A 23,671-nucleotide genomic window follows, 5' to 3' on the forward strand; every position below is an offset into this window, starting at 1 on the left:
AAGAACGTGTCGCTATTATAAGGCATAAAAAGAACGTACTGCTATTGGGCGTTATGAGACGTTTGCGTAAAACAATAGTTCGAAAAAGACCAGATTTGTGGGCAAACAATTCGTGACTCTTGCACCACGATAACGCACCATCACACAATGCCATCGTTATCAGTGAACATTTGGCTTAAAGTGAAACAAATACCATTCAGCAACCACCGAATTCACCTGATTTGGCTCCCTGCGACTTTTTTCTATTCTATTCTAGTTTTGTATGCAAGCAGTTATTTTTATAGCGTTAAGTTTCTCTACCATTCTGCGATTTCGGTTGAAGCGATTAAATTTTTCTCATTATCAATCGAGTTCATCTTATATAAATTAGAAATTAATCTTAAGCACTCAAAATTTACCCTGGGACAGTTGTCAATTTCTCAGGTGAAACGACATAACATGGAATTTCATCCGAGCTTGCATGACACTAGATCAGAGCATACCAATTAAAGCTTCAAATCGTTTTACCTTATGATCAAAAAAGAGCCGGAATTTTATTAACAAACGCAAAATTTCAATTTTTAATAAATTTCTTTATTTTCACCTTCAAAGTACTCTTCTCCTGCGGCAATACATGCATGCCAACGCTTGATCCAATTTTCCATACAAGTTTTATAGGTTGCCGAAGGTATGGCCTTTAGTTCACGCAGCGAATTCTCTTTTATGGTCTCTATGGTCTCAAAACGCGTTCCCCGCAATGGCAATTTGAGTCTGGGGAAAAGGAAAAAGTCACACGGAGCCATATCTGGAGAGTACGGTGCCTGGTTGATGATATTGGTTGAGTTTTTGGCCAAAAATTGCGACACAACACGCTGTGTGAGCCGGCGCATTATCGTGAAATTCAGCTTTTTTGGCACCAGCCGAGAAGCGACGCGTTTCAAACCCAAAACATCAGTTAAAATGTGTTCGGCTGATCCATAAGAGATGCCCAACAACACAGCAATTTCTCTAATCGGTACAGAACGATTTTGCAACACGATTTGCTTCGCTGATTCAATATTTGCTTCAGTAACAGATGTTGGGCGGCCAGGGATCTCATCATGATCCAAGCTTGTACGACCACCTTTGAAGCGTTTATACCACTCGTATGCCTGTGTTTTTCCTAGGCACGATTCACCAAAGGCCTTTTCTAACATTTTCAACGTTTCGGAACACTTAAATCCATTTGCAACACAAAATTTGATGCACGCACGTTGTTTTAAATTTTCATCCATTATAAAAATAGCAACACGAAAATTTTTAAACTTCTTTGTATAGACGCCAATCAAAAACTAATCGTACTATATACGTCAAAATTTGACAGAATGTGTATAAAAGTGTTGCCAACGTTGAGAGAATAAAAGTTTACCGATTGGACAAGCGTGGGAATTTTAAAATGAAAATTCAAGTTCTTTTTTGATTATAAGGTATGGCACTTTTTGTCTTTGCTATCTAGCAACAACCTACCTCTAACATGCTACGCGTAGGACTGGAAGGTTAACTATAATTTCGCCTCTATTTATAGATTCGCGTGTTTCCAACAGCTTCGCTTTTGCATCGACTGACCAATCAGAGCGATGCTTTTCCGGTATGCCGGAAATTTCTAGCAGACAAAATAGGACACTGCTCGCTACTAATCCAAATTTCAATCATATATAATTGAAAATACGTGGCTTGATATATTCAAATCGAAACTTAGAAATATTTCCAATCAAATGATGAAATAATATTAATAATTGATACAAAATAGACTGAGCTGTAAGTGTTTAAACCCTGACCACATTTCTACGTGTATTTTTCCTTGAGTTTCTGATTTGCACCCCTATATAGAAAATAAAGATGTGTTCCACATCAAAATGTTTCGAGGATTGGATCAAGCGCTAGCATAAGTGTGTTGCAATCGATGGGGAACAATATCGATTTTAATGAATAATCTTGTATGTTTAATTTTCTGAATAAATTCCGGGAGCTTTTTGATCAAGGTAATATAAAAGCGCGTACATCGAGGGTTGGGTGTATATACAAACAATTAGACTTACAGCTTCTTTATTAGAGACACTATCCTTACTTTCATGCATATAAATATTTTTCGCAAAATTCGAAACATTTTCTCTCAAATTCCCCCTGTTAGCAAACACTTGAAAAATCTTTATATCAATCTATGAACAACAAGAATTACTTGTGCCAAGTTAGGTGGAAATCTATTCAGTTTTTTCGGTGTTATGTTCGATCATATAAATAATGTGTATCCCTCTTTGTTGAGGCTCTTATACTGAATATTTTTTTGTACTTCGTAAGCTCATCAATCCCGAACACAAATGCATTCTATTTACGGGATCGTAAATAATACGAGACGACTATAATAAATACTTTGCGAGATTCCTGCAAACCTATTGTGTAGAAACAGATATTATCACAACTGAAGATATAACTGATGCTATTATTGAACTATTTTTAGGAAAAAAGACGATTAGTATAACTGATATCATATCAGTCAAGCGTTCTACTACTGCAAGTGGTCGATTGATCTCTAAGACTGCAAAACCCAACACCGTTTACGGAACGAATTCTAACACACATTCAACAATAAACGAAGGTATGGATTTTGATCGGGTGCCGGTATTTACCACTTCACAATCTATGAATTCAAATGCCACAATAAATACGCCAACAGGCACACTTGATACCAGTACCAGAGGTGAAATGTTAATTTCTGTTTTCAACTTAGCAACAAACCTTCTCAAATCTATTTATACATTTCAGTTAATTCTTATGATCTACTAAGCAATGCAACTAACAATGATAACGATAGGATTAATATAGGCAATATTGCAAATGAATACTACTTAATAATACATTATGCGCGTCCCGTAAGTTCGCGTACATGCAAATGGAGAGTTCAACAGATGGTTTTATTCAACAATGAGCAACGAATTATCAAACTTTGGCACAATCGTCTATTGGATGATATCAAAGGTGAATGAAGATATCTCTTTTAGAAAAATCAATGATTGAAAGTTTTATTATAATTCACTAAAATGATTTTTTCTACGCAGATCAAAATCGCCCAAAACACTTATTGATATTTCTTAATCCATACGGCGGTAAGCAAAAGGCTTTTACATTGTTCGAAAAGTATGGCAAACCTTTGTTCAAACTAGCACAAATCGATATCAATTTGATAATCACTCAACGCGCCCAGCAAATTTATGACATTATGACGTCCCAAACGATTAATCTTAACAGCTACGATGGTGTTGTGTGCTGTGGTGGAGATGGTACCTTTGCAGAACTTTTCAATGGACTTGTGTACAGAACTATGATTGATTTAGGTAATTTTTAAATGATATCTAGACTAACGATACCAATGTTGCAGGATCGTTGTTCATCCTTTGTTTCAAATTGAAAAAAAAATAATAATTTTCAATTACTCACAAACAATTATTTGGTTTGAGCGACACATGTGTTTCCGTATTTCGTAACATACCATGTTTGATTTTTTATGACTGCATATAGCAGTATTTTGCCGTATTTAAAATATGTCGTATTCAAAATATGCCGTATATAATGTCGAATTTGAAATATGTATACACTGAACATAAATGCTCAAGTTTAATATAAAAATGAAAAGTGTTTCAACTTGAAATTAAGTCAATAATTGATTGAAATAATAATAATATAATCAATATAATTTGAGTAAATATAACTTACTATTGAGTACACGCTGAAAACTCTCGTAGCGCTGCGATCGGGCCGTCATCGAACAATTATGCACCATTTGCATCAACCGCGTCTATCCAAAAGTTTACATACGTTTACAGTATGTATCGCTAGCGCAAAAGTGTGAAGAGATACCAAATGAAGGCATTATCAGGCCGAAGTCTCCTCTGTATAAATCGAACTGTGTCTTAGTTAAAATGTTAAAAAGAAAACTAATCAAAACTTTTTAACTAGAAAAATACCGTAAATTCAAAGATGAATAGTATCATTACTACATTACTTGACATGTTACATTATACAGAAATGTAACCAAAGAGAAACAAAAAATATTTAATGAATGAAAAAATGCCAAAGTCTCCTCGATTGAGTGATAAAATGCGTAGGATTTTCTTTGTTCCGTTTATAGAGGTTTTAACCTTAAGGTCATTCGCATCTTCGGGCTAAAAAACTCTGACCCTATGTCCAGGGATGGGAATCATACCCAGGTGGGCTGCATGAAAAGCATCGACTAACCCATCACGCTATACCCGTCCTCGGAGATTCGTGCTCCTTTCTTTAATATTTCTTCACTCTTTTGCAGTAGCGATATTCCATATAAATGTCAATCTTGTTCGAAACGTAATCATAAGTTTTCGTGCACGATATGTCCGATTTTCGAATTTACTGGGAGATTGATATTTACATACCCAGTAAATTCGAACATCGGATGAATCGTGCACGAAGCTTAGATGTACGTTTTGTATATGATTGACATTAACATTGTGTCTCGCTTGAGCAGATAACAAAACAAGAAGCACGACGTTTGCTCGATGGTAAAAAGTTCTCTATCGAAGTAACGTCGGCTCGATTATGCCGATGCGTTTTTAGGTTGACACGATTGATGCACACGCATTCTTATGGCTGGAGCCCGTTTTTTTCTTACAAGGTGAAATGCATTTACGCTCAAAGTGTGGGACTCTCCACAGGACTACCACTGTATAATTAGAACTATCCACTAAAACACCTTGGATCTTCAACCCTACCTCCCCGGAACTATCGTTAGGTATTACTTCGAAGTGGAAGGCTATCGGTGATCAAAGACCCTTCCCAGCCTTATGCATCGCTATGGACGCCTGCGTCGTTCTCTCCTACTTTTGGGCCATTTATCTCTCGACTTTGAGTCAATCGTTTCGCTACAGGGGATCGACCAAGAGGTTGTTTAGGTCGGTCCGGTGATTCTGGTTGGAGGTTGGCTTTCGGTTTGCTGGCGCCTCGACGACCCAGGGCTGGTCAACGTCACGAATTACTCGGCTATTCTCCGACGATGGAAGTTTTCCGGGCCCGACGCTCCCGAAATCCATGAACGGTTCGAACTGCAGGATGCCTGGGTCGGTCCAGTGATTCCGGTTGGAGGATGATTTCCGGTTCACTGACGCCCGGACGATCCATACCGGAGCTGCGTTGCAGTATACTCATCTAATCCCCATCGATGGATCTACACTACACAGACGGAGAGCTCCCCGACGAAAGAGTTTCTCCCGACACCGAATATCGTGTTTCGCCACACGGGACACTCGAATGAGTGCCGAGGTCGATCCTGTGATTCCGGTTGGAGCGTGACTTCCGATTTGATGGCGCCCCGACGACCCCACTTCAATGCTGGGGCTTCTACTCGGCCAGGAAGTTTTCCCGACACCCACCGTACATGTTATGCCACCGGGGCACTCGAATGAGTGCCGAGGTCGATCCAATGATTCCGGTTGGAGTATAGCTTCCGGTTCACTGGCGCCCCGACGACTCGACTTCGGTGCTGTGGCTTCTACTCGGCTAGTCCCCGACGAAGGATCTAGCCTACACCGACGAAGAATTCCCCGACAATAGAAGTTTTCCCGTAACCGTCGCTTCCGATACCCATGAACGGATCGATCGGCAGGATGCCTGGGTCGGTCCAATGACTTCGGTTGGAGGATGGCTTCCGGTTCACTGGCGCCTCGACGAACCATACTGGGGCTACGTCGCAATCTACTCGCTTAATCGCCGGCGAAGAATTTAAACTACACCGACGGAGAGTTCCCGACAACAGAAACAACAGAACCGACGCTTGTTCGCTGATCTCTCTTTAGCGGCCGGCGATCGCGGCTGCCCGCGATCTGGGAGGTCGCGGTCAACACTGCGTTCCAGTTCTCCTCACTGTGGCACATCCTCTGGACTAGGTTCTCTGGTATAGTTTCACATACATTTTATAGACCATTTCTTCGCGTCGCGAAGTGGGGACAGGCGTACAGGACGTGCTCTACCGTATCAAGCTCATTTGGGCAGCCATGGCAACCAGAAGTTGCCGCGTAGCCGAACCTGTGGAGGTACCACCTAAAACAACCGTGACCTGTCAGGAACTGCGTTAGGTCAAAGTTTACTTCGCCATTTCCTTTGTCACTCGCATAAGGAGGCTACGTTGGCAGACGTTCCCTCCATTGAAGCACGTTTACAGGCATATTCAACGTGCTTGCCGAGACTGAGCTTGTCGTCAAGCATCACACCCAATTGTTTCAGTGATCTCTTGGAGGGGATCATGCAATCACCAGCATGTGCCGACGCCTCTTGCTCTGATTTTCTGTTGTTTACCACCGTCATCTCTATATTATGATGCGCTAGTTTCAGTTTCCTGCTGTGCAACCAATCATCCACGATGCTGATCCAGTGTAATGCGCTCAGTTCGACCTCTTCGATGGATTCTCCGTAGACTGCTAGCGTGATGTCGTCCGCGAATCCGACTATCTTGACGCCCGGGGGGAATCTCAACCTCAGTACACCATCGTACATTATATTCCACAGGAGTGGGCCCAGGATGGATCTCTGTGGTACTTCGGCCGTGATAGAAGTGCTGCGTAAGCTTTACTCGGTCTCATAGAGCAATACCCGGTTCTGAAAGTAGCTTACCAGAATCTTGTACAACCGGTAACAGTACCAATTTCTGCCTTTTCCAAATGTCTGGGAACGTTGGCTCGTCCAGACGTCACTGCATGATCTCCATGAACCTTATCTCTTTATATCCGGTGATCTAGCTCTATGCATCCTTCTCCTGTCCCTTAAGCAAGTTGCTCGAAGGTCCGGAATTTGCTCGTTCCACCAGTAGACAGGTCGTCTGTTGTGCCTTCCTCGGCGTTGTCGCGTCGCACGCCCGTATTAGGACGGCTCGGGTTCCGGAGGCATTTTCCCTACTGCAGTACCTCGCTAGGCTACCTATCGTGTAGCGTATGGCTAGGTGGTCGCTATGGGTATAGCCATCTTTCACTCTCCAGCCAGGCCGGGACTGCAAAATGTCACGTCGATGAATGACTCAACACCGTTCCGCTGGAAGGTACTTTTGGCACCATCGTTCCCCAGTACCACATCTAGCTTTGCGAGGGCCTCTAGCAGCGTTTGCTCTCTCTGGTTAGTGTGGCGGCTACGCTGTTGTCCATGCTTTGGTCTACGGTCAGCCAGTCGACCAGTTGGGTGAACTGGTCTATTGGCCACCGCGGTGGGGCGTAGCAGCTGCAATAGTATATGCCATTTATCTTCGCAATGGCTACTCCCTCGGCTTGCGTTGTCATCACTTCCTGAATTGGATAATGACCCGTGGTCCATACGGCCGCTAAACCGGATCCGTCCGCAGCCCAGTTCCCATTGTCGGCAGGGATGCGATAGGAGTCCGAGAGGATAACGACGTTTGTGCTCCATTCTACAAGCGACTGATGCATCAATTGCTGCGCAGCTGCACAGTAGTTGAGGTTTAGCTGCACTACGTTTGGGCCGTCTTATTTCCTCCGCCGAAGGGGCAGATAAAGCCGCCCATGACGTGGTTTTGAGCCTTCTTCTAGACCGCGCAGATCACACACCGTGGTGTTTTGTTGCAAGTAAACGCCTTGTGGCCTTCACCACCGCAACGCTTACAAAGTTTGCTCTTTTCTACGCCTTTGTTGTCCCAAGACTTGTGGCCAGATTCGAAACACCTCAAGCACATATTCACCACCGGCGGTAGTTATGCAGTCGCTGAGCAAACCAACCAACCAACATATAGCTTACTCACTTTTAGCACCTTGTTAGCATTCATGAATGATAGCTTGAACCTGGCTATCTGAGTGCTTTGGGGTCCTTTTCCCAGGCGAACGGATTCCTGTAAGACGCTTGCTCCTTAAAAGCCATAAATAACTCATCGGCGCTCGCGATCCCGTCCAGCCGTTTACACTGAAGTGTCACCTTGTTTTGCAAGGCTCTCACTTCGACCTCGTCGCCTAGGACTTACTGGGCTAGCGCCCCGAGTTCTGATCCGACCACTCCTTATTTTAGCTCTAGCAGCATCTCGCCAGCTCTAGTACGTATAATAGAGCGAATCTCCTTTCCAAGGCCGGCAGCCTATGCCTCGCTCCGCATTGTGTTGAGGACGTCGGCGTATTTCTCCTTGTCTGTTTTGTCCAGCAAGGCTTCCTCTATTGCCCCTAGCTCATCTCTCGTGTTCTATGAGGACATTCTTCTTCTTTTTCCCAGTCACCTTGAGCCACGGCCGCTCCATGTCGGGTCGGTGCTTGTCAGGATTCTCTTTATCCTGCTGACCCTTCTCGCCAGGCTCGTGTTCGGTCTTTTTACTCGCCAAGAATTCCGACAAAAGTCTGGCAACAATGCAACAACCGTTTCCGGCAGAGAATCTCGCCTAGCGGTTATTAACGGTTCTTTTTCTGTCGGATTCTTGCCATACAAGATTGGCAGAACCGTTTTGAATCGGTTCTACATTTTTAGCGTCTTGGTTCTAGTTTTTTAATAAAAAGTACATATGAAGGGCAATAAGTTATTGCCCTTCATATATACTAATTATGGAAAATGTTATTGTCAAAAACATTGCTTTCTCACTACCAAACATACCCATAATTTAATCTTATTTACCTCGTCTCAAGATTCGTTTCTTGTATGTACATGCGGGATTGACGAATAACAAATGAAATCGAATAAAAAATAAACAAAAAAGGAGAAGGGAAATAAACAAGACACATACGGCGAGATAATGACACAATTTCACCTGGACAATTTTGACAGCAGCCGCAATTGAGGTTTCTATGCCCGGTGAAAAATGTACGGTGGCCCTACTGAAAAATGGGTGGCCAACACGTTTCCTGATGAAAACAAAACAATATGTAAAAGCGATTCACACGCAGCATCAAGCGGCTATCACCTGAATGGAACGATTACGGAACAACAACATTAATTGTAAGCAATTCATATGAAAGGACACTACGTCAAGTTCACCAGATATTTTCACAGAGGTGTTCACACCGGTGAGCACTCTGGTGTATGGTTTGCGTAACAGAAGCGTGGGACACGCAAAATCAGGAAAATAAAATAATTTATCGTTGAATTTTCGTTTTTCCTTGATAGTTTTTCATAGCAAGGCCAGATCTACTCTCTATTAATTGAAGTTCACAGAAGTGTTCGCTCACCATCACGCGCCAGTGATCAGTTGGGTGTATTTAGGCGAGAGCACGTGAAAGCGATTCATGCGAAGAGAATGTGGTTCTCTCGCACCAGCTTCTTTCAACACAAGCACGCACTCAAAGTCTGTCTAATGGACACTGAGAACAGTGCGCTTTCCTCTTTTTGTGGAGCACACCAAATGTATCCGCAGTGTAGAAATGAAACTTACGCACTGGTAAAAGCGAAAAAGAAACTCCTGCAACAGTTTTGGTCGTCGCTGAAGCTTAATAAATCCTATAAATTTATTTTAATTTTATCATTAATGAGCATTAGTCATTTCTTTAAAGCAAATAAGGATAAAAATCAAGCCATGAAGAACAAATTTTTTTTTAAAAAACGTAGAAGTTTTGTAAATGTTTCCTTGTTGTACTGATCAATCATTTTATGTTTTTTTTCTAGGTTTGGATACTATCAATCCACCCTATCTTCCAAAACCAAACCTTCCTATTGGAATTATTCCAGCGGGTAGTACCGACACAGTTGCGTACTGTTTGAATGGAACTACTGATGTAAAGACATCAATCATTCATATAATCCTGGGTCAATCACACGGATTAGATATATCGAGCGTCTATCGGAAGCAGAACATTGTTTCTAGTCACAGTAAACAAAGCAGAACACAAAAGCATACAGAAAGTGATAATCCAACGAGTGGAACTAGTAAAAGCAGTAACATAAACAAACGGCCCCAATTGCTCAAATTGTATGCTAGCGTTATATCGTATGGTTTTCTTGGAGATGTTACAATGGATAGTGAAAACTACCGTTGGATGGGGCCTAGGCGATATGATTATTCAGGTTTAAATTTCAGTGGAACATAGGTTTTTAAATGCTAAACTTGTGATCATTATTTTCTAACAGGTGTCAAAAAATTTCTTTTAAACCGTGGTTATAAGGGCAATATTACTGTAGAACTAGAGAAGGAAGTGATCAATGAAGTGAGTGAGAATCGGAACAACCCACTTGATGGAGTTCGTTGTTTAGAAAATTGTCAGCGCTGCCATAGCTCAACAAAACTCAGTAATCGAATCAAGCGCGATACGGAGGAAGTGACTATAAGTGGAAAATTCCTAATGGTGAATGGTGCAAATATTTCATGTGCATGTACACGCAGCCCGCAGGGCTTTAATCCTTATTGTCATCTCGGTGATGGTTACTTGGATTTGATTCTAGTTCGACATACGTCCTATTTGAACAATATTCGCCTGCTACTAGCAATGTCTTCCAAAACAAAAAAGATCGTAAGTAGATTTTAATCACAATGATTTCATTGTTCATTTTAATACATCCCCGAGCTATATAACGTGATAAGAAAATCACATTTATTAAATATTGTATGCTATGTATTAAACTCCATAAGTTGTTAATTTATTTGTTTAATGCGCATTTGGCTCTAAGAGCAAATTCAGCAGCTGCAAGATTCATATGGGTGGTTTATGATGTAAATGAAACTGAAACAAACGTATTTATTTACTCGACCAGTTCTACTGTCAAATTTAAAATTGGTATACATTGCCGTTCTATTTTTTCTATATTTGAAGCACAGATAAAACGCTGTTGGGGCTGCCAGTTTATTTTGTTATAATTTCTAGATATAAATTTTAAAACTGACATAAATTATGCATCTAGAACTACTACACTACTGAATATGCCCTAATGTTTCTTTTGTATCCCTTTCTTCGACTTTTTCTTCTACACGTAAAATGGTACAATTATGTAGAGCGATTTGCCATTTGTGGACATTTATCGAACAAAGAAGTTCACTTTCAGCGTGGATACGACAATTACTGCAAATGATGGGTGCGATAATTCCGCTATTGAGGATGAATTCCACGAGACCAGCACAACGACTCACAATGTAACTACCTCGAAAAATTCAAATGGCGGTTCTAAAGCATCCCGTAATCTGTCTAAGTGGAATTGTGATGGAGAAATACTTCCGGGCACTGACATTATTGTAGAGTAAGTAGTCGATTGATTAAGATGAACTCAATTGAAACAATCGTTTTCACAGGTGTAATTGTCAATTAATCAATGTGTTCCGACGAGGTGTATGTTGTAGTGATCAAAACTATGAGCAAAATGAACCAAATATCGTGAACTGTTGTGGGTTATGTAAATGATAGATTTATTTTAGGATAATGACCTTTTATTTTTTTACAATCTAAACCGTTTTTAGTTTAAAAACTAAACAACCTGTGATTCGTTTTCTATACCATAACATTATTGCGATTTCCTCGCGAAGAACATGTAGTCCAGGACTAGTGAAAAATCTTTATTCTCTGTTTATACTCTAAACATTCAAAGCTGTATCCGATACAACTGCAAATTCAATTTATCGTGGTGTAAGCAACAACGACATTCCTATATGGTGTTAGACATCTATAATCCAATAAAATTGAGATAATACAGCTACAAAATAAGTGCATGTAAAACAATAGTGATAATAATATTAAGTGAAATCACATTCTTCGGGTTGAGGTATTACTAGGATTTTAGAGAATAAAATAAGATGTTTCATGATGTTTGTGTAAATAGAAAATAGTGGAGTTTCAGAAATTGATCATAGGTTGAATGCTAGAATACCAGTAGGTTGCAATTATATGTGCATACAGGAATATGTATTACCTGATCGAAAATATAGAAATTTTATAAAATATCCAAAAAACTCTTATTGAAGTGTATCAGAAAGCAATTGCAAGCATTTAAATCAATACTGCGTATTTACTTGTTCATTTAGCCGTATCGGATAAATTAAATGAATTCTGCTTAACCTCCAAGCTTTTTTCCCAATGCATACACGCAGGAAAATAGAACACATTAGATTCTAATATATTGAGTCTTTAAGTCAACTTCAAACAATTTTTTGAATCAAATAAAACAATTTTTGAACTAAAATTTAAATCTAATAAAACACTTTTTGAATCAAATTTAGTGTGGCAAAGTATATTAGATTCAAATATATTGAGATATGGATTCAAATTTCCAAATTTTATTGAAACAAATCAAAAATGTATTTGATTCAAATGCTTGTTACAGTACATTAAATGTATTTGAATCAAATATGTCGTTGAATAGATTCGAATAAGATAATATGTTGACGCTTGAGTTTAATTGAATTAAATGTACTTAGTCTTAGATTCAAATTCTTGGATTGAAACTTTTCGTCCTTGAATCAAATGCCAGAGATTATTGATTCTAAAACATTTTCATTGAATCAAACGTTTGTACTGGCTGATTTTATGAAATTTAACACAACTTTGGCTAAGATTGAAATCGATCGAATTGTGCGATACTATAGTGAGTGCTTTCATAGGATAGGTAGGTTATGAATTCTTATCTAACATTTGTATTCATTCCAGACAGCGGTTTCACAGTAGAGCTTTTGGAAATTATTGAACGAAAGGAATCAGAGGAGTCAATACCGGAACCGTACTCAACTGAGCGCACAAAATGCATTCAATAATAAATAAAAAATTAATTTACAATAATTAATATTTAATTTACAATAATTAGTCAAAAATTCTTTTCAAATAACAATTTATTGAATTAAAAAAAACATCATTGAATCTACACACAGTCGCCCGAAAGCCTGATTTTAGAAACAAAACTAATTTGCTTTGAATCAAATAACAATTGTATTTAAATCAAAGTGAAATGATTTTAGAAACAAAATTATTTTGTTTGAATCAAATAACAATTGTATTTGATTCTAAGTGAAATGAAATTCAGGTGGAAATAAAATATATTTAAATTCAAAACACAATATATTTGAATTTAATGTTTATTTTGTTTATTTCTGTGTGCGTAGAAATAAAAATAATTTGCTTTGAAGTAAATATCAAATGTATTTGAATCAAAGGAAAATGAAAATGAGCGCTGATTCAAAATAAAATATCTTTGAATTCAAAGTGTAATATATTAAAATTTAAAATAAATTTTTCTGCGTGTACGAATTTCCATGCCTTTCGTTTGGTGCCTTTTCGAAATTTATTAAGTACTAGAACCGATAGAACTTAATGGCGAATATTTCGTGTTGTTGTTGAAATCGGAATATGGTTCAGTAATTTATGCAAAAGTTTTCAATAGTATTAGATATCCACAAACTAACCTCAAATTTAAGTTTTCTAAATCGTGTAACCAAGGGCTGTCGGAATCGGAATCGTTTGAATGGAAAGTGGATGACTTTTGCGCCACTCCCGAAGGAGATCATCCACCAAGGTGGCTTTCCCCAGCTAGTAAGACCTTCTCCCGAAAGACGGGTCGTTTGGTAAATCGGAAACGGTTCCAAAACGACTCGACTGTCCCCGTACGACTTCAGATGGTCACCCATAACTACACGAGAGACCTCCACAGACTCCGAGTCTGAAACATTAGAACTATTTCAGTCGATAAAGAAGATCGCAGATGCCAGTCGCATCGACCTAGCTAACTGCACGAGAAAAGGGAACTTCATTCAATATTACTGACTACAGAATCTCACGCTGTTCCACCAGCTACCTTTAATCTCACACCGCGGCGCTAATAATTCGCGATTAACTCCTGCCTCTTCCACGAACCAGAACAAAGTGAACGACTAGAACTGTGGAATCCTCAGTCTAGGCATCAGAATAAGTCTTCGGTACCGGAAACAGTTGATTATTTCACGAAGTGAATAATTTCCGTCAAGAAGCGCAGTTCAAATCGAGTCGTCCTTTTTCCCGAGTTTGATCTACCTTTTCCTTTCATCGTACTTATACGCTGAATACCGGTGTCACTTTACATGAAGGTGTCAGCGTCGCATCCATCCTCCAAACCCTACTCCCATCCAACATGCTAACCAGGCAGGCACGAATGAATGCTACCGCCGCATCCACCATATTTTTAATCGATCATTTTTTTTTCAGCACGCGCGAATGAACCTTTATGCGGTGCGGAGTACTCAACCTAGAACTTAATCTTCTCGAGTCCTTGGGCAAATTAGGAGAAGGGTAGAACTCGCGAGAGTATCTCTACCACTATACTCAGTTGTTAGTACGAGGGGCTCTCTTACTATTTCAGATATCTGTGTAATGTCCACCTTTACGTACCAATTTCTACATTTTTGATGCGTACAATGCTACAATCGTTTTCTATGAACGTTCATCAAAGAGATTTTCGCTTGTAGTCCAGTGAAAAAAAGTCCATTGGACTATAAACGAAAATTAACAGGCAATATATCCTAAGTTGATGTGCCATCAATCGGTGTCATCTCACGTGAGATGAAGAAGGAAGAAGAAGAAGTTCATCAAGCCAATAAATTGTATTTTTTCTCGCAAGTATAGAAGATGACTTCAATGACTTCATTTTAATTGTTAAAAATCCTTTATCTGGACAATGCAACAGTTAGCCATGTTAGATGAATTTATGACAAAGCACGACAATATTGCTAGAGAAACCCATCTTAAAACAAGTCGTGAATGAAAAATTCAAACATTCGTGTGTTGGCATCAGCGGAAAACTTAGCGCAGTTAGTTCACCAATAAAGTTTATTGAAGGATGGAAAAGGGCATGTATACCGCAAGCCGAAAACATAACATATTCGATCGAAGATGGAGTAACTTTTGTTTGATTTCTTCAGTAATGTCAAAAAAATTTGCGAAACAAGTCCAATAACGCAAACTGAATTCGAACCGTCGTATGTAACAACTAGAGCACCCAGACAAAAAGATAACAAACAACTATAGCTGTTGAAAGCGCAAGTTCAACAAACGATGAGGAGGTTTTATGTCGGCTGGAGTGAGAGATTATTATTTCAGTTCCATTGGGCTTTTTCCTGCTCCAAATAAATAAATAAATAAATAAAATAAATAAACAAGAATTCATAAAGAGGTATAGGATCTAAAACATTTCAAGAATATTCTGTGAAATTTTTAAGTCTATCGGAACAAAACTCTGAATGTTATGGGTGTGTTATGTGAAAGTTTTTTTACTAGTTGGTTATCCCTCGTTTGTTGTTGTTGTTGTGTTTTCTTGGTTTTGGCTACACTGAATGAAAACGCCAGCCGCATTTTGAATTAAACTTCATTCAATACGATAAATAACTGAGGATTCCGACTATTGAATGATAGAACAATCTGCATGATCATATGATCAATATTCAGTGAGTTTTACTTCTTATATGTGTGATTACCATTCATATATTATATGAATAATATATCCTCATATCCGCCACTGACTTTCCCCTCGTTTGTCAACACCGATCAGCTGCTTGCAGGGATGTCTGATTTCATCATAATATTTGAAAATGAAGCAACGCAAAGTCTTGGTATTACATTCCTTTTGTGGAATTTGGCCTTTCTGTTTCAACAGACTTCGCAGCCGATTCTTAGTGTACAGAATCATTGCATGGCTAGTACTATGGATCCTACTGACACTAAGAATCCTTCCAGGTCGGGGCTCGAACATACGACAACTGGCTTGTAAGACCAGCGCCCTATGCATTGAACCACCAACCCGGGCAAAATGAAAATGAATCATCACAATAAATTATTGGATTACGTTGATAATATATTTAACTTTTTTAGCGATGTTGAAAGGTAACCATTTATTTTTCTCAACGTTGCTCATCTAGATTTTTTTTTATTGTGTTGGTAATTTTCATCCGAAATTAAGTGGCGGTAGACCAGAAGCAAGTGAATATTGTAACAAAACGGGTTCGATTTGGTATTGCGTTGGAGGATGAGAAGTAGCACAATTATGTATATAGTTTTGGCAATATGTATTAAATCTGTATCCTGCATGAAATTCGCATGGATGTATACGAATCAATACATTACAGGTAATTCTGTATAAATGGCAACTCTGTTGGTAAATGAAAAAAAGAAACACAGTCTAGATGACAGACAGGATGTTTTTGATAGGGTAACGTGGCGACATCATGACATATGCGTGTACTGCCCCAACTAAAGGAATATTCGAAATGACCGTTAAAATGATAGAAGAATCTAATTTAAGTGTCCTGTCTGTTAGTCTGTGCATTAAGCTTACGATAAGGTTTTTTGGATTTGGATATTTTTCTTAGAAACGAGTGAAGTAATTTCGAACCAGTCGTGACTATATCGGTGCACTATATATCCACGAAAAAATATAAAAAATATCTAGAAAAAATGTAACGTCATTTCCCGGTTGACCGGAATTATGAGCGCCTTTCAGAGTATTGCATAACTCGTCAAGTCCATCATAAATAACTCTCGAACGAAATGTATTGGCAGCAAGTGGACATAGTGATATGAAATTATTTTCTGCCTATAAGTAAAAAAAAGGTTTGAGTAGTTTTATTTGTTTATTTATACATTTTCATAATACTTATGATAGCATAAGTCCTTTTAAATTTCCACAATCGGTTGCAATACAGGTGATTTTTCATAACAATTATCACTAACTATATTCTAAGCTACTATGACGTATTAATCCCCTGTATTAAACCAATTCATACATTCTGTTCGAAATTTATGAAAAGAGCGATTGCTCTTCATCTGGACAGGTAACTGATTCCATTGGACAATGCCTCGTATGAAAAAGGTATTCCCATAATGAGATGTACGATATTAAGAGAAATTAAAATTCCTAGTGCGGTTACTGTGGGACATTTGTAATTTATCGAACAGATACCCTGGATTACGTGTGTTAATTATTTTAAACAATGTTATATAGGCTCGAGATTTCTCGGGTGATTTTTCAAAAGGCTGTATAAGCAAGTGACAGTTTCTCTTTAATCACTCTCTCTTTCGATTATTGTGATGATTAAAAAGATTTTCTTTGATATCACTATTCTGTTTGAAAGTCGAAAGTTTCGGGTATCATTTCATGCAAAGAGTTGAGTGATAAACGTGGAAACCGCTTGGTAATTAATAGAAGAGAAAGTAAACAAAGAGAAATTGTCACTTGCTTATACGCTTTATAACCGAGATTTATAAAATACATTGAAAGAACAACCAAGCAGTTCACTCTGTAGGTGGGTGGGAACAGATGAAAAACCAATCGCACACAACAACTCAAGACAATCTTCAACCTATTTAGCGATCTAGAGGAAGCGTTCAATAAAAATTCGGCTCCGATTTTGACAATCATCGCCCTATAACCAAATACAAATTGTAACTTCGGAACCGAAAGTCGGATCAGGATGAATCATGATTCGTGAAAATCGGCTTAACCGTTGCTGAGAAATCGAAATGAGTTCCGTTTTTGGAGATTTTCTTCACTATTATCGGCGCTTTCGGAAGCGGAAACCGGGCACTAGTAGCAAATACAAATAATAATACCCCTAAGTCCCATACAAACGAGCCGCCAATGTTTGGTTCACAGCCCGAACAAGTAACCCTAGCAAATTACTCCCTTTCATTGCGATAGTTTGAAAATGTGGAAGGAGATCGTTTGTGGCAACGATTTATGCTAGTTGCTACGGTGCAAAACAAACTTGTTTGTTTATGTTTATCGTTGCTGTATTAAACTGCAACAATCAGTCTAAATGTCACCGGCACTAGCACAAAAGATGAAAAATGAACACAAACACCCACGAATCTACAAATATCAATACAGCTAGTAGTATATTCATGGTGGCTTAACCATTCTAGATTATTGTTTAACTTACATTTCGCTTGTGATCTTGATTATCAGATAAAAACTGTTTGTTTATTTATTTTTCACTATAATAAACAGTAACTATAGTGAACTTGTTCTTACCCTTCAGTGTTGCTAGTTTTATAGAAAACTCGTTAAAGTACATTGTCACTCTGACAGTGTATCATGACAGTGTACCGCACGATGCAAAATGTGTCCTTGAAACTTTGTCGAAGTATTCCGTATTATAATTTGTGTTTGAGTACTACAGTTTCCCCTAAATCATCAATACCAAAACGGCAGCGTAGTACCTACTGACCTGCGCATGTTATCATTAGGCCATATTCACCACTCTTTATCACCGAGCGAGATAGCACGCGATCGAGTAGAAGATCTCCTTCATTATCATCGATCGCCAGTCGTCTTCTAGCATCCATCGTGACTGCACGCATACACGGCATTTTGCCGCTTGGAATTCAGTTTAATGTTTTAGAGTTAAGTTAAAATTTAGCTATAAGTATCAATAAAGCTGCATGTTAAAGTCGCATGTTAAGTCATTAAATAAAGTCGTGTGTGGACGAATGCATGTTCTTGGACTTCATCACAACCCACACGAGAGATATCAAGGGCAGACAATTCATTGTGCGGCTGGTAAAAATTCTGGTAACTTTCAACCGAGGGAACTCAACCAACATTTGGTCCTTCGAGCCGGATCGGTTGAAAGTCTTTCGGAAGGTAGGATTCCCGGTTTGGCAGGGACGCCATCCACCATTGTTGCAAGGAAGCACAATTGGTTACCGCCATTGGTACATGGTTTAGACGCTCAGGAAATCGCCATTGTGATTTACCGCCATCGCATAACGTGCATGTGGAGCACGTGGGTTTCGGATCACAAGGCTGTTTGAAGACGACTAGTTTAAATACTTATCTACAAGGCACTTATTTTATGGAATCACGTGAGTAGTATTCCAGCACTTACACATAACTGGCATTGGTGCTTCCTTTGGTTTTTTCTTACTTTTATGGTTGCTGCGAAGGCTACCAAGATTCTTTGGACCAACTGTTACCCGATAACGTCCAATAGGACAGGACAAGGCAGAGCCTATCAGTGCTCCAAAATAAGAACTTCCTGGATCATTTACAACTATCCTACTTCAACGAATACCGAAACGTTTGGATGATTTGCATGCTGCATGATTAAAATCAAACCGTTGAGTAAAATATTGTGAATAGTGAAGAATTTACCTAATAGATTCGAGGCACGAATTTATTGGAAGCAGGTTAGTACCTCTCCTACAATTTACGTAAAATCCAAAGGGTGCTTCTCGTGAATTATTTCCTTTCTTGGTGCCCGCTCATGTCCGTCGCCGCCGGTACTTCGAAGATGTCCAAGCTTCGATCGAAACAAACACGTCTTCGCAATCTGATGACTTCATTCAACGTAATCTATTCGTTCATGGAGGAATATGAAGATACCCGGCATTCTAGTGAGTTGGCTTCGCGGTTGGAGAAATTGGAGCCACTGTGGGAGAAGATAGATGAAGCAATGACGGAAACGGAATTGGCTGATAGTGAAGAGGGGGCGGCTGGGGAGAGGTATGTGAAGGATAGAGTTGAGTTCCAGAATAAATTCTTTACCTTGAAGGGATTCTTAGTCTCGAAACTTCGGGACAATCCCGAGCATAACGGAGCCTTTCCAGCGTCTCAGCTTTTAGAATCCACCATAACTCCAACACACCCCCACGTTAAGTTACCTTTGATAAGTCTTCCAAAATTTTCTGGGAATGTGGAGGAGTGGCTAGCTTTTCGAGACCTATTTGTTTCACTAATACATTTTTCGTCGGATTTGCCTGACATCGAAAAGTTCCATTATCTTAGGAGTCAATTAGAAGGAGAAGCTTTGGCAGTGATATCATCATTACCACTCACTCAAGCGAATTATAATGTTGCTTGGGAGTTGCTGGTCAAACGGTACGCGAACAGTAAATGTCTCAAAAAGAAGCAGATTCAAAATCTCTTTGAATGTTCGGCCATTCGTAAGGAGTCAGCGGCTGAATTACAAAAATTAGTTGAAGCTTTCGAGAAGTCTACCAAGGTACTGGATCAGGTGGTACAACCAGGTGATTACAAGGACTTATTGCTGATTCATCTAATGTGCTCAAGATTAGATGATAAAACACGTCGAAGTTGGGAAGAACATTCGTCGGTGTTGGAGGAAGAAGGTATAAAGGATTTGATGGAGTTTTTGCTTCGCCGCATACGAGTACTAGAGTCTCTGCCAAATAGACAACCAGATACTCAAAACCCAACAATTAAAAGGGTTCATCCCAACAAGATTGCCAGTCATGGAGTATTTCAATCAATCCAATCCAAATGTCTCTCTTGTGCAGATACACATCCACTTTTTACATGTCCAGTATTTGGTAGATTACCGGTAATGGAAAGAGAAAAATTGTTACGCCAAAATTCGCTGTGCAGAAACTGTTTTCGTAGAGGGCACCAAGCAAAGGAGTGCACATCACGGTTTTCGTGTCGACGGTGCAAGGAAAGACATCACACCTTGGTCTGCTATAAGGAGGAGAAACAGAAGGTTCTGCATGGAGCAGAAAAACAAGTCAAGGGAGCAGTAGATCAATTGCAAGTTGATAAAGCATCTACGTCTAAAGTTTCAGAAGGTTCGTCGGTCAGCAGCAACATAGCGCGGTATGGTTCGAAGGTGCTTCTGGCTACCGCGGTAGTCCGAGCAGTCGACGATTATGGACATGAATTTCTCGCTAGAGCGCTTCTGGATTCCGGATCGGAGTGTAATATTATCTCTACCCATTTGGCGCAGAAATTACATGTGAAACGGTACAAGACAGATATTGAAATATCAGGTATCGGGCAAGCTCCAGTAAAAACTACGGAGAAGGTTCGAGTTACAATTACGTCGCGATTATCATCTTACTCACAGAACATGGAATTATATGTTTTGAATAAGGTTACCGAAGATTTACCAACATCAGCTATTAGTGTTAGTAATTGGAAATCACCTGTAGGGGTTCAGTTGGCCGATCCCGAATTTTTCAGAACTCATCCAATCGATCTACTATTAGGAGGGGAGTTCTTTTTCGATTTCTTCCCCAAGAAACAACAAGTTTCGTTGGGACTTAACATGCCTACACTCGTGGATTCTGTTTTCGGGTGGATGATTACAGGACGGTGTGCAGAGAACCTAGGAAAAAGGATATCAGTTTGTCATGTTTCAGTTTTAGACTCGATCGAACAACTCATGAACAAATTTTGGGAATGCGAAGAAGGACACTCACTCTCAGCCTACTCGATGGAGGAAACGCGGTGCGAGAAATACTTCGTTCAGACTGCTACGCGAAGAGATGATGGTCATTATTCAGTTGGCTTACCGAAATCTCCGGATGGGCTGGCTCAATTGGGCGAATCGAAATCCACTGCTTTAAGACGTCTAATGCTGCTGGAACGGCGACTAGCGCGAGATGAAACATTAAAGCAGGAGTATCATGCATTCATGACTGATTACTTGAGTCGAGGTCACATGCGAAGGATTATTGAGAATCCTGCAGATACTAAGGTTAGTTATTACCTCCCACATCACCCGGTAGTAAAAGATTCCAGTACCACTACTCGCGTAAGAGTAGTTTTTGACGCATCAAGTAAGACTTCCACGGGAGTAACACTGAATGACATTCTCCTAAACGGACCAGTTATTCAGGACGATTTACGGAGGATTATAATGCGTAGTCGGCTCTATCCCATCGTGCTCATTGCTGATGTTGAGAAGATGTTTCGACAGGTTTGGATGAACTCGGAAGACTTATCGCTGCAAAGGATCCTTTGGCGATTCTCTCCAGATGAACCGGTAGAAACGTACGAATTATTAACCGTAACGTACGGTACTAAACCTGCTCCATTTCTGGCCACTAGGACTCTAAAGCAGCTGTCCATCGACGAAGTATATAGTTTTCCGCTAGCAGCAAAACGAATTTGTAAGGACGTTTACATGGATGACGTTATTACGGGAGCAAATAACATCGCAGAAGCAAGGATAATCCGGTGTCAATTAGATGGATTGTTACAAAAAGGAGGATTCCGGTTACGTAAGTGGGTCTCGAACAATGAAGATTTACTAACTGGAGTTGAAGAAGATAATTTGGCTCTTCCACGAGACAAAACGGTTGATTTTGATGCGGAATGAACGGTTAAAACTTTGGGTCTGGTTTGGGAACCACGAACAGATACATTTCTTTTTAAAAATCAATATGAGATTATTTCGGATTCATCGCTGACCAAACGAAAGGTACTTTCTCGCATAGCGAAAATTTTCGACCCTTTGGGATTAGTTGGACCAGTCATAACAAAGGCAAAAATGTTCATGCAACAGATTTGGGAGCTTAAAGGTATAGGACAAAGGTCACTAGGTTGGGACGATAATCTCCCATCACTTCTTGTGGACTCGTGGAACCAATTTTATTCTCAACTTCCCGAACTGAATACTATCCGTATACCGCGATTCGTAACGTGTCTGAATCCAGTATCATTTCAATTACATTCGTTTTCCGATGCATTAAAGAAGGCATATGGTACCTGCATTTATCTACGTTCTGAAGACAGTAACGAAAAGGTCGTGGTGTCGCTCATTTCATCCAAGTCCCGAGTTTCACCACTTAAAACGCAGACCATTCCTCGGTTGGAATTGTGTGGAGCGCAATTGGCTGTAGACCTTTATGAAAGGGTAATAAAATCTATCGATTTCAAGTGCGAATCCTTTTTTTGGACTGATTCCAGAACGGTTTTGCAATGGATTGCTCAGCCACCGAATACATGGTCAACATTTGTGGCACATCGCGTCTCATTCATTCAGCATTCAACCCAAAATTGTCATTGGAATCATGTACCTGGCGCACAGAATCCAGCAGATCAGCTCTCTCGTGGATTGGATCCAAAACAATTAATTTCGGACATGGCATGGTGGAATGGTCCATTATGGTTGAACGAGGCTCCACATATATGGCCAAAGCAAACGGAAACCTCTGTGGAGTCTGATGACCATGCGAATGAGAGACGGAAAACTTTCGTAGCTATGGTGACCCCAGTAAAGTCATTTAACGATTGGTATTTTACCCAGTTTTCTGAATATTCGAAGCTCGTTCGTGTTACAGCTTATTGCCGGCGATATATTCGAAACCTACGAACTAAGCGAAATAAGGGAATGCGATTTCTACCACTCACATGTCATGAACTAAGAGAAGCTGAAACATGTCTCGTTCGATTGGTTCAGCGGGAGGTCTTTTCGAAGGAGATGGAGGCGCTTACAAAAAATAAATCAGTGCATCAAGGATCACGACTTCGATGGTTCAACCCTACTTTGACTACTGAAGGCGTCATTCAAGTTGGAGGTCGATTGACGAATGCCGACATTCCCGAGGAGGCGAAGCACCCCATGGTAATACCTGGTAATCATAAATTTTCAGAACTTTTGGCTAGAAGCTATCACAAAACACTCTTGCACGCTGGACCGCAGCTCCTATTAAGTACTATTCGTCAACGGTTTTGGCCACTAGGAGGAAGAAGTTTATGCCGATTAATAACTCATCGTTGTATGATATGCTATCGTGTAAAACCAAAATTTCAACGTCAATTTATGGCTCAATTACCGACACCCAGAATAACTGCAGCTCGTCCATTTACAACAACAGGAGTCGATTATTTCGGTCCTGTATATATACGTCAAGGATACAGGAAGGGAACAACGAAGGCTTACGTAGCCGTATTTATCTGCTTCTGTACGAAAGCAGTTCACCTTGAGCTAGTTTCGGACTTATCCACTGCCAAGTTCATCCAAGCTCTAAGAAGA

General features: G+C 39.8%; 2 protein-coding genes across 9 annotated transcripts in view; both read left to right on the top strand.

The window, feature by feature from the left end:
• LOC131440601 (ceramide kinase) overlaps positions 1-12,002 on the top strand; it is a 40,136-nt gene extending 28,134 nt beyond the window's left edge. For all 8 annotated transcript variants that reach the window (XM_058612030.1, XM_058612025.1, XM_058612023.1 and 5 more), the window contains exons 3-9: positions 2,477-2,716; positions 2,782-2,994; positions 3,075-3,350; positions 9,622-10,020; positions 10,084-10,463; positions 10,943-11,184; positions 11,237-12,002. In XM_058612030.1, the coding sequence (XP_058468013.1) occupies positions 2,477-2,716; positions 2,782-2,994; positions 3,075-3,350; positions 9,622-10,020; positions 10,084-10,463; positions 10,943-11,184; positions 11,237-11,345 (1,859 nt within the window). In that variant the 3' untranslated portion in view covers positions 11,346-12,002. The remainder of the gene's footprint in view (positions 1-2,476; positions 2,717-2,781; positions 2,995-3,074; positions 3,351-9,621; positions 10,021-10,083; positions 10,464-10,942; positions 11,185-11,236) is intronic.
• A 7,157-nt stretch (positions 12,003-19,159) lies between these two features.
• Positions 19,160-22,012, top strand: LOC131426373 (uncharacterized). The gene has a single exon (XM_058589063.1). The coding sequence runs from the start codon at positions 19,160-19,162 to the stop codon at positions 22,010-22,012; it is 2,853 nt and encodes a 950-aa protein (XP_058445046.1).
• The last annotated feature ends 1,659 nt before the right edge of the window (positions 22,013-23,671 follow it).

Source organism: Malaya genurostris, chromosome 1, assembly GCF_030247185.1.
Source record: "Malaya genurostris strain Urasoe2022 chromosome 1, Malgen_1.1, whole genome shotgun sequence".
In the NCBI taxonomy this organism is placed as follows: Eukaryota; Metazoa; Arthropoda; class Insecta; order Diptera; family Culicidae; genus Malaya; species Malaya genurostris.

What these genes read in the sequence shown, in the direction of transcription:
- LOC131426373 (XM_058589063.1), top strand. Translation starts at nt 19,160, where the DNA reads ATGTCCGTCGCCGCCGGTACTTCGAAGATGTCCAAGCTTCGATCGAAA.